This window comes from Penaeus japonicus, unplaced genomic scaffold (genome assembly GCF_977035675.1).
Source record: "Penaeus japonicus unplaced genomic scaffold, GWHDUDI00000001_assembly GWHDUDI00000025, whole genome shotgun sequence".
Lineage (NCBI taxonomy): Eukaryota > Metazoa > Arthropoda > Malacostraca > Decapoda > Penaeidae > Penaeus > Penaeus japonicus.
The window spans coordinates 11,697,492-11,709,991 of record NW_028234427.1 but is presented as its reverse complement, the minus strand read 5'-3'; the positions used below and the strand labels follow the sequence as shown (position 1 = coordinate 11,709,991).

Sequence of the window (12,500 nt, the reverse complement as noted above, 5' to 3'; positions counted from 1 at the left end):
TAATCCTTTTCATAAGAAAATTCGGGGGAGTGTGGGGGAGGGGGGAAATCAGCCTTTCAGTACGTAGAAAAATCTCAGGAATTGCCAATTACGTAATATATACACGTGTTGTTCTTATGATCAACCTCGAATAACACGTTACGTCATATCACTGTATTCGCTTGATATGCTTCGTGACACCATACTCGTCAGACACTGTATTTTAGTCCGCTACAAGGGCACCATCCCCTGTGTGGTAATGAAATGTGGACTGCTCTTCAAAGTCACACAATGCCCGTTATAACTTTATGGACTCGGTACTCACTCACTCACACAATCTCTCTCGAATCTGTTTTAAGATTTTTCCATCGTTTAGAAATAGGAAATATCGATAAGTAATTACTTTTGCAATTCTAGACAAGTTGCTTTTTATAGGTCCAATATATATTTTGAATGCATTCTAATTCTGTTTGCCAGCTTACTTTATGTAGATTTAGATTGTTGATTTAATGACTGTGGGAGTAAAATAGTTGCTTTGTGAATAGCAGACTCTCTGTCCGTCGGGCCTCATTCATAAATATATTTACATTTAATACACATACATGTACACCTACATGCACACCTACATGCACACCTACATGTACACACAAAACAAAAAACAAAAGCATATATATGTATATATATGTGTGTGTATCAATGTATATATATGTATATATGTATGTATGTGTATATATATAAATATATATATACATATATAAATATATATGCGTGTGTATGTATGTATATATATATGTATGTATATGTATATATATACATACATATACATACGTATATACATATATAAACATATATATTTACATATATACATATATACAGATATTAACATATACATATATATATACATATATACATATATATGTATATATAACGGAGCAACAAGAAAGTTAGATCTTTGATTTCCCCGTGACCACTACTAACCTGGAAAGCAAGCAGTTACGTTGTACTCAGGTTGTGATATTACGTTTAATGGCAGATGTGGATAGGAAGGACAGGTGTGTAGAGATCAGTCTGCACAACTGCCTGCTGCCGCTCTCTCCAACGCAGCTACTTCTGAATTGAATTAGTTCAATTCCAGTTTCTCTCTCTCTTTCTCTCTCTCTCTCTCTCTCTCTCTCTCTCTCTCTCTCTCTCTCTCTCCCCTTCTCTCTCTCTCTCTCTCTCCTCTCTCTATACATATACTTATCTCTAGAGTAACTGTAGTCAGTACAACACACTGTGTGGTCGGTAATGGCTGTTGTTGTTTGTCCAGTGCGATTAATGAATTGCAAGCAGACATTTAACATCGGTTTTTCTTTAATGTGTTCATTATAGATTGATGACGCTTGAGTATCAACTGCTGATGATTCTAAAGTAGATTTTTGTGAAAATGGCTCACAAGGATGTATTATAAATGACATTCATTTTCCCACTATATTTAGTTTAGGATTTTCTTTTCTTTTCTTAATCTCACTCCTAACACTTCCATTACGATACGGTTGCGCATCGTCCTCACAAAGATCTCGTAATTACTCTGTCCATTAGTCTCATTTTTTGTTATTTTTCATTGTTATTTCTATCGTTTACGTCTATTTCTAGGTTCTTTTTTGGACAACATTTATTATTTTCCGTTGCTTTGGAAATGTGGTTTTACGTAGATTTTTTTGACATGCATTTATTTCCCTTTGCCTTGAAAATTTGTTTTCTTGCCTAGGTGGTTGACTATGGGAGATTTTTATTTATGATTTTATCATGTGTATGTAGCATAACCTACTTTGTTGGTAAAAGTTGCGCCAGTGTTTAAAATACCCCTTCTTTTAACTCTCTCTGTCTCAACCCCCCCCCCCCTTTGTTACGCTATTTCCCCACCCCCATTCTCCTCATCTCGCCGTCACTCTCAATCTTTAATTGTTGTTTACCTCAACTTTACCTCATCGCGTTCTTGACTAAGTATCCCCTCTTTGAATGCCCCTCCGTTTTCTATTCATCCTCTCCTCCTCGCTTTCTTAGATGGGAAGTTGCTCCTTAGTGTGTAGTTCGGCTGTGTATAATTCAGTCCATTCAACATTGCAGATAGATGCGAGTGCGCTGAGGGAGGCTGCAAGAAAGGTTGCCAGTGCACGAGCTGTCGCTGCTCACCATGTGAAAAGTGTGAGTAAACACTCTCTCTCTCTCTCTCTATATATATATATATTTACATACATACATACACATATACACATACATATATATTCATATACATATACGTACATATATATATACATACATACTTATATATGTATATATATGTATGTATGTATACATATCTATCAATCTATTTATCCATCTCCACATCTGCATACCTCTATCTTGCCTTCCCCTCCTCCCCCATCTCCTTCTCTTCCCTTTTCTCTCTCTCACTCAAATACTTTCGTTCTACATCACGACAATCTATTCTCAGTCTTTTTTTATAACAAATTAATGAGCTCCAACTATCTTGATAGAGTAGTATGTTTTCCCATTGATAATACAACAATAATGTATTCTTCTTCATTTGTATTATTCTAAAAAAAAAAAAAAAAAAAATCATGCTATAATATACACAGCCAATTAACCATTTACGAGTTCGTTGGAAGATACTTGACCTAATTCTGTTTAACAATACTACAGGTACTTCGGGATGCTCTTGCCCCTCAAAGGAAGACTGTGCCAAGACCTGCCAAAAGCCATGCAAGTGCTGCCCCTAGGCTGAGGACTTCATGACCATCCGCATGACAGTTTCTCCTGCGCGGTAGAAGGAAGAAGAGTTGGGGAGAGGGGGGAGGGGAGGGAGGTGAAGATTGGGACCAGCCATGTAGCTGATTTTATTGATTGTAAAAAGGTCTTGATTCGTTAAGCCTTTATTCCTTTTGTCTGAATTATTTTTCAAAACGTCGTTTGTGATTTATTATGTGATTCGTTTTAGAATAATTGTTATTTTTCTATCTTTTCTTTAGTAATAAACTAACGCGAGTTTAGAACTCCAGTTAGAAATACTTGTATTTATTTTCCCGTCTTGTGTGTCCTGGATTTTAGTTGAATATTAAAATTCTATTTTAAAGGAAATTCTAAATATGACTATTTGCGTAAGCTGGCTAGCAAAATGTTCATTTGCACTAACTAGTTTATGTATTGCATATGCCTACATGCATCATGGAAACATATCTATTTTGTCCCTTGAAAGCATTGTATGTATGGTATGTTGCGTAATGTACAGTACGTTATTTGAAGTGGCCGAGTAAATCAACTCTAACGGACTGAATGGTTGTGTATGTGTGTGTGCAACTGTGCACGTTTTCTGCGTGTCGTGGCCATGTCCTGTTCATGTTGTATCCAGGTCGTGTTCATGTCACGAATGCGGTAATCTAGGATGCAGAAGCGTGGCAAGTTTGTGTCAGCTGCTTCAGGTTTACCAACCGTTCCAAAGTTAACATGTTTCAGATGAATGGCACTTTCCAAACGACAAATTCATAAGAGAAACTACAATCATAAGTAGCATTAACAAAAGATAGTACAATTTTGGTATGAATAATCGCTCGATTAAAACAAACAGGATGAGAGGGATCGTGTGTTTATGAATAGATCTTCCTTATTTTGTCTCTGTATATACTGTACATATATGCGTATCTTTAATATATCATACATATAGATTTAATGTATACATATTTCATATAATCATACTTTAACTGACTACTTTTACCATTCATTTAACTTCACTCTCCTTCGAAAAGTCCGCTAAAAGGTAAACAAACTCAAAATCAGCAGAGGATCCATGTTTTCCTAAAAGGGTTTGAATCTAAGTCTAGGACAATGATGCCTAATTTATCCAATATAGATGTTACTTTCCAAACGTAGTATACTCATATGAAGTATTGGTAAGAAAAAGTACAGTAAAAATATAATATTTTTCACCCGTGTAACTATCGTGACAAGCCTACCCCCTTGTCACGGAGTCCCCACGTTTGTTCCAATACTTTCCACGCTTTTGCCACGAACCCGCGTTTCTAGAATAACAAACGCGGCATGTTCATGACATGTACACGGCGCGCTTAGGGACTTAGAATACGGCTGATGGATACACATTTATATATACTTTTGTTTTCTGAATTTATCTTATATAATATGTTATTTGTTAAGAAATAGATTTTGGTTTATCTACATGATTTGTGTGACTGATGCTTATGATCCCCCCGATTCTTAGAAAACGAAACAAAAAGAAAGACCAACCATGCATAATACACCTATACACATACACACGTTATCTCCACTAGCTTTCAGAAAGGATACCCCCTTATCATTCTTATAATATTGATAATAATAGTAATGATAACAATGATGTAATAATGAAAATAATGATGTAATAATGAAAACAAGAATGATGATAATAATAGCCATTATCTTTATCATCATGATAACAACAAAAATGATTATAATGACAATGTTATCATTGATAATCATCACAATCGTCGTCATCACAATAATTATAATGATAAAAGATAATAAGGATAATAAGATAAGGATAACAACAACATTAATACTACTAATAATAATGATTATGGTGATGATAGTAGTAATGATGATCATTAGGATAATAATAACAAAAAAATAATAATGATAATAATAATAATGATCATGATAATGATGATAACAACCACAATAATAATATTTATAGTAATAATAATAATAACAATGATAATAATAAGGATAATAATGATAGCAATGATAATAGTAATAGCAAAAATGATAATTATACTGATACTAAAAATGATAACGATGATGACAATGATAGTAACATCACCATTGATAATGAGGATGATGATAATGATAATAAGAATTATAAGAATGATAACAATGATAGTACTTCTGATCATGATGATAACTATAACGGTAATCATCATCATCATTACAATAATTGTTAAAATAACCAATCAGAATGTATATATGCACACACACACACACACACACACACACAAATATATATATATATATATATATATATATATATATATATATATATATATATATATATATATATATATACATATAAATATATGCATGCATGTTTGTATATATATATATATATATATATATATATATATACATACATATATTTACATGTATTTTGCGTGTATATGCATATCTATCTATCTATATATATATATATATATATATATATATATATATATATATATATACACACACACACGCACGCACATGTATGTGTGTTTATCTATATTATCTATACACACACATATAAATATATATATATATATATATATATATATATATATATATAGAGAGAGAGAGAGAGAGAGAGAGAGAGAGAGAGAGAGAGAGAGAGAGAGAGAGAGAGAGAGAGAGAGAGAGAGAGAGAGAGAGAGAGAGAGAGATGCACACACACATATATCTATATATGTGTGTATGTATATGTATATATATGCATATATATAGGTATATATCTATATACATATATATACATATACGCTGTATTTCCCAAATGTAGTTCTGTTTGAGCAATATATTTTGCAGCTGAGATATCATTTCATATATTCATATGTATATATGTGTATATATATATATATATATATATATATATATATATATATATATATATGTATGTATATATATGTATGTATATATATGTGTATATATACATATATATATACATATATATATATGTCATATTATATCCACTCATTATCAAATTTGTCAAAACAGCCACCTGCAAATGATAAATATACTCGCTCAAAGATAGCTTCAGGTTTTGACCGTTAATACAGTATTAAAATATAATATGATATTAATCTAACAAATAACGGAAGAAAGATAAATGAAAACGCCCTATATCCCATAGATCTTCATGCGCACGGCTCTCTACCTCTCGCTCTGCGCACGGCTCGCTTTTTGCTTTCGGTCCCGCGCTATTGGTCTCGGTGTTTAAATCATTATTCTCGTATGGACTGTAAAATGTCATCATTGCTTTATGTTTCTGTAGATACGGCTTGTTGATTGCTTTGAAATGAGAGTTAGGGGATAGACTGATATATTCGTCTTATAATCATTGATTAATTACGTCTGTGTTGTGATTCTTATCATAATTACATATGTACAGGTTAACTGTTAATGTACATGAACTTATTTAAACATTATATATAAACATTCCTTGTATATATCCCCTCTAGTTAACGAATGCACGCAAAAAGTACATAGAAAAATAACATCAACTGAATCGTTAAATGGTAAACTGGCAACGATGAGATATCTGCACACGGCACGCAGCCGGCTGTCTTACGTCAATATAAACATTACACACGTGGATTTGAGGCAGAAGCTCTCCAAGCATTACACATAAAACATTGACGTTGTAATCAGCCCTTTAGAATACTACATCAAGATGCCTGATCCTTGTTGCAAAGGTAAGTGATTATAGTGCCAATAATCTGCATTTTGTTATGCTATACAATTGTTCTAAATGACCGAGTTCATGTTTTAAGTTGCAGTGTGCATTCTTTTATCAGTGTCAATGCTTGTCATTCCCCAGCCTTTGACATGCCCTGTTAAGTCGCGAATAGGAAGTTCAGCCGAACTTGCGACACGAGGAGTGGCGGCTGTTTCCTTCGATATCTGTTAGTAGCCAAATCGATACACAATTTAGCTGCATTGACATTTAGTTTCCTAAAATACAACGCGAAGTTACCGGAGATTTAGAAGAGAACTGTGAACGGGATCAATACAATCGTCTGTGACGCGATAACCTACGACGTCACACGTCACGGTATTACGTAGCTCATCCGTGCATAAACCTACGGACACTAACGCGTTGTTTCGTAGTTCATCTATTACTCCGCGAGTCGTTTTATTCAGAAGAACCACATGGCTTAGATTTTAGTCCTTTTTATAAGAAAACTTGAGGGGGGTGGGGCGGTAAAGTAGTAGTCACAATCAGGAAAATTACGTTATATTTATTTAAAATTGGTGCTGTGGATCAAATTGAATCTCAGTACGTCATATCGTTGTCTTCGTTTGATATTTTCTGTGACACCATACTCCGTCAGACACTGTATCATTTTAGTCCGCTTCAAGGGCACCATCCCCTGCGTTGCAATGAAATGTGGACTGCTCTTCAAGGTCACACAATGCGCGTAATAACTTTATGAACTCGGTACTCACTCACACGCACACACTCTCGTATGCGTTTTAAGATTTTCCCATCGTTTAGCACTGCTAAAAAAGATAAAAATTTTGATAAGTAATTCCGAATTCTAGACAAGTTGCCTTTTCATATATTCAATAGCCTTTAAGGAAGTCCAATATATAGTTTTAATGCATTCTAATTCTGTTTGCCAGCTTTATTTACGTAGGTTCAGGTTGTTGATTCCATGATTGCGGGAGAAAAATAGTTACATTATGAATAGCAAACTCTCTGTCCGTCGGATCTCGTTATACAGCACATGTCCAACAGCTGAGCGACACGCCCCGTCCCCACTATCACGCCTTACCTTTATTCATAAATGGAATTACATCCTGTAATACACATATATGTGCACATACATGTACACCTACATGCATACAAAAAAATGTTAACAAAACAAAAGCACAACACAGACACACACACGTGTGTATAGATATGTATGTATATATGTGTGTGTATATATATGTATATATATGTATATATGTATATATATAAATATATATAAAACGGAGCAACGGGAAAGTTAGATCTTTGATTTCCCCGTGACCACTACTAACCTGGAAAGCACGCAGTAACGATGCGTTCAGGTTGTAGTATTGCGTTTAATGGCAGATGTGGATAGGAACGACAGGTGTGTAGTGATCAGTCTGCACACCTGCCTACTGCCGCTCTCTCCAACGCAGCTGCTTCTGAAGTGAATTAGTTCAGTTCCAGTTCTATCTCTCTCCCCCTCCCTCTACATATACATATTTTGTCTGTCTCTTGAGAAATTGTAGCTCAATACACACACTGTCTATCGATGTGGCTGTTGTTTGTTGTCAGTGCGAGAATCTAATGACAGGCAGATATTTAACAGAAGTTTTTCTTCTGAAATGTTCATTATAGATTGATGATGCTGGAGTATTAACTGCTAAATATCATTTTATCTGTGTACAATAGTTCGCAAAATGTTATTACAAATCTCTTTTACGTTACCCATTCCCAATTTCATAATTCTAAAGTAGAATTTTATGAAAATGGCTTAGAATGATGTATTATCAATGACATTCATTTTCCCATTAAATGCATTAACTCCGAAGTCTCTCGTGTAGTTTAGGATTTTCTTTTCTTTTCTTTATCTCGCTCCTAACATTTCAGTTATATGAATGGATGGTTCCTTTTTTTTATAATAAATTACTTTATCTTTATAATTCCCCGGTTGCGCATCGTCCTCAAAAAGATCTTGTAATTACTTTGTCCATCGATCTCATTTTTTTCATTATTTTTCATTGCTGTTCTCTGTTTCTATCGTTTACGTGTATTTTAGGTTCTCTTTTTTTGGAGGATATTTTTTATTTTCCGTTGCCTTGGAAATGTGCGGTTTTACCTAGATTTTCTGACATGCATTTATTTCCCTTTGCCTTGAAAATTTGTTTTCTTGTCTAGGGGGTTAACAATGGGAAAATTTCATTTATAATTTTATCATGTGTATATAGCATAGCCTCCTTTGTCGGTAAAAGTTGCGCCAGTGTTTAAAATACCCCTTCTTTTAACTCTCTGTCTCTCACCTTGTCTCCCCCTCTTTGTTACGCTATTTCCCCACCCCCAATTCTCCTCATCTCGCCGTCACTCTCAATCTTTAATTGTTGTTTACCTCAACTTTACCTCATCGCGTTCTTGTCTAAGTATCCCCTCTTTAAATGCCCCTCCGTTTTCTATTCATTCTCTCTTCCTCGCTTTCTTAGATAAGAAAGTCCGGCTGTGAATAATTCAGTTCCATTCAACATTGCAGATAGATGCGAGTGCGCTGAGGGAGGCTGCAAGACAGGTTGCCAGTGCAAGAGCTGTCGCTGCCCACCATGTGAAAAGTGTGAGTAAACTTTCTCTCTATATATATTCATACATACATATGTAAGTGTATGTATGCATGTATGTAAGTATACATATCTATCAATCTATTTATCTATCTCCATCTCTGCATGCCTTTATCTCGCCTGACCCCCCCCCCCCTCTCTCTCTCTCCTTCTCTTTCCTTTTCTTTCTTTTACTCAAATACTCTCTTTCGTTCTTCATCACGACAATCTTTTCTCAGTCTTTGTTATAATCCATTAATGATCTGCAACTATCTTCATAGAGAAGTAGTATGTTCTCCTCTTTATAATACAATAATAAAGTAATCTTCATTTGTATTATTCTAAAAAAAAAAAAATCATGCTATAATACACACAGCCAATTAACCTTTTACGAGTTCGTTGGAAGATACTTGACCTAATTCTGTTTAACAATACTACAGGTACTTCGGGATGCTCTTGCCCCTCAAAGGAAGACTGTGCCAAGACCTGCCAAAAGCCATGCAAGTGCTGCCCCTAGGCTGAGGACTTCATGACCATCCGCATGACAGTTTCTCCTGCGCGGTGGAAAGAAGGAGAGTTGGGGAGAGGGGGGAGGGGAGGGAGGTGAAGATTGGGACCAGCCATGTAGCTGATTTTATTGATTGTAAAAAAGGTCTTGATTCGTTAAGCCTTTATTCATTTTGTCTGAATTATTTTTTAAAACGTCGTTTGTGTTTTATTATGTAATTCGTTTTAAAATAATTGTTATTTTTTCTATCTTTTCTTTTGTAATAAATTAATGCGAGTTGAGAACTCCATTTAGAAAAACTTATATTTATTTTCCCGTCTTCTTTGTCCTGGATTTTATTTAAATATTAAAAAGTTAAGAGTAATACCTCTGCATTTTTTTAATTTTATTTTCTTTTGAGATATTCTAAATGTCACTATTCGCGTAAACTGGCTAGCAAAATTTTCATTTGCGCTAACTAGTTTATGTATTGCATATGCCTGCATGCATCACTGAAAAAAATAGAAACGTAGCGACGTATATCTATTTTGTCCCTTGAACGCATTGTATGTATGTTATGTTGCGTAATGTACAGTACGTTATTTGAAGTGGCCGAGTAAATCAACTCTAACGCACTGAATGGCTTTGTGTGTGTGCGTGTGTTTGTACGTGTGTGTGTGTGTACGTTTGTACGTGTGTGCATGGGCACAACTGTGCATGGGACTGGGACTTGCATTTGGTGTGTGTTCGTGGGTTGTGTATATCACATGCATGGCAACAAGTGAAAGCGAAAGAGAGAAAGCGTGTGTGTGACGTATCCAGTAAAAAGGCTACTGACATATCAATTCCTAACTATCAAACATACGCATATAATTAGTTCAATGTGATTTCCACGCTTCAAATAACGTACTCACAATGCTATATCACCTCACACGTATCCGGTAACAAACATGTAAAGGATTTAGGTAGAATGAACATGTATTTTCTTTTTATTACTAATAGGAATATTTTACCTATCATTTATGGCATAATTCGCTGAATTGTAATGCCTTATAAAAAAATGTATCTCCCTTGGTTCTGCGTATGCGCGGTGGTATTCTACCACTACTACACCCCCTCCCCCCCTGGAGTAGTTAGTCCACTTTGCCACAGCTCTTGCTCGCATGAGTACTGGGTACACATGCTCGTCAGTTTTTCAACATTTTATACATTTACATAAATATCTCTAGTTTGTGAATAATTGGGGGTAATGCATGATTTATTTTATTTTAAAGAATCTCACATTACGGCCTTTTTGTTCTTATACATGAATAAACGGATATCGGCCGGTCGGGTAGTGTTGTGAGCTGACCAGAGCCAGCTTTCAGGTGGAATTCAACCATCACCTGTTGACAACTAAAGTGGCAGTTTCCCCAGGAATGCAAGAACATCTTTCAAGCCCTGGGAATGTATCTCATGGATACATATTTATATATGCTTTTGTTTTCTGAATTTATCTTATACAATATATGTTATTTCTTAAGAAATAGAATTTGATTGATTCTTATGATTCGTGTGACTGATGGTTATGATCCCCCCGATTCTTTTCGAAAACGAAACAAAAAGAAAGACCAACCATGCATAATATACCTATACACATCTCCACTAGCTTTCATAAAGGACACCCCCTTATCATTCTTATAATATTGATAATAATAGCAATGATAATAATGATAACAATGATGGAATAATGAAAATAATGATAATGATGGAATAATGAAAATAATGATGGAATAATGAAAACAAGAATGATGATAAGGATAGCCATTATCTTTATCATCATGATAACAACAAAAATTATAATGACAATGTTATCATTGATAATCATCACCATCATCGCCATCACAATAATTATAATGATAAGATATGATAAGGATAATAAGATAAGGATAAGAACATTGATACTACTAATAATAATGATGATGGAGATAATAGCAGTAATGATGATCATTAGGATAATAATAACAAAAAAATGATAATGATAATAACAATAATAATGATCATGATAATGATGATAGCCAACTCAATAATAATATTTATAGTAATAATAATAATAATGATAATAATAATAATGATAATAATGATAGCAATGATAATAATGATAGTAAAAATAATAATTATACTGATAATAAAAATGACAATTATAATGGTAAAGATAATGATAGATATAATAATAATTATAGTGCTAATAATGATGATGATAACGATAATTATAAAATTGATAACGATGATGACAATGATAGCAACATCAACATTGATAATGAGGATGATAATAATGATGATAATGATAATAAGAATTATAAGAATGATAACAAAAATAGTATTTCTGATCATGATGATAACTGTAACGGTAATCATTATCATGATTACAATAATTGTTAAAATAACAAATCCGCATTGTTGTTATTACTATTGTTGCTATCATAACAATAATGATAATTATAAAGATGATAATAACAGTAATGACAATACCAAGAATAGTAGTGGTAATGAAAATAATTATAATCATAACAATGATAGTAATAATGATAGTGATAGTTATAATAACAAGAACGAGGATAGTGAAAATGATAATAATAAACGTGATGATTATGATAACAATAACAAATATAATAACGAGAATGGTTACAGTGATAAGGGTAACAATAACAAATATAGTAATAATGATAATGACAATAGTAACAATGGTTATGAGGATAATGAGGATACTATTAATTGTGATCGTAAAAATAATACCATTTATAACAATAATGATGATAATAATGATGGTGATGATATTACTTATACTAATTCTAATACTAATATCAATATCAATACTAATACTTACACTAATACTGATAGTAGTTGTAGTAGTACTTCTATTAATGATAATGGTAATTAATCATTATCATCATCATCATCATTATTATTGTTATTT

General features: G+C 33.6%; 3 protein-coding genes across 6 annotated transcripts in view; all 3 read left to right on the top strand.

The window, feature by feature from the left end:
* The window catches only part of LOC122261433 (metallothionein-1-like), a 52,542-nt gene that overhangs the window by 25,639 nt on the left and 14,403 nt on the right, over window positions 1-12,500 (top strand). The gene's annotated exons all lie outside the window — the stretch shown is intronic.
* Window positions 1-12,500, top strand: part of LOC122261436 (metallothionein-1) — a 27,483-nt gene that overhangs the window by 580 nt on the left and 14,403 nt on the right. Inside the window, exons 2-4 of one of the 3 annotated variants that reach the window (XR_015192224.1) lie at window positions 2,089-2,166; window positions 2,665-2,797; window positions 9,668-9,709. Coding sequence is in view for 1 of the 3 variants with exons in the window: in XM_043029096.2 (XP_042885030.2) it covers window positions 2,089-2,166; window positions 2,665-2,741 (155 nt within the window). In the remaining 2 variants the exon portion in view is untranslated. Of the gene's footprint in view, window positions 1-2,088; window positions 2,167-2,664; window positions 3,028-9,667; window positions 9,865-12,500 lie in introns of those variants that run through there. The other 2 variants (XR_015192223.1, XM_043029096.2) reach the window with 2 other exon arrangements.
* Window positions 6,291-9,864, top strand: LOC122261431 (metallothionein-1-like). Of its 2 annotated transcripts, none has more exons than XM_086551330.1 (3): window positions 6,291-6,449; window positions 8,997-9,065; window positions 9,498-9,759. In XM_086551330.1, exons 1-3 carry the CDS (start codon window positions 6,428-6,430, stop codon window positions 9,572-9,574), a joined length of 168 nt encoding a protein of 55 aa, XP_086407456.1. In that variant the 5' UTR covers window positions 6,291-6,427; the 3' UTR covers window positions 9,575-9,759. The 2 variants fall into 2 exon arrangements, with proteins under 2 accessions (XP_086407456.1, XP_086407455.1); XM_086551329.1 differs by having other exon boundaries at window positions 6,294-6,449; window positions 8,997-9,074; window positions 9,498-9,864.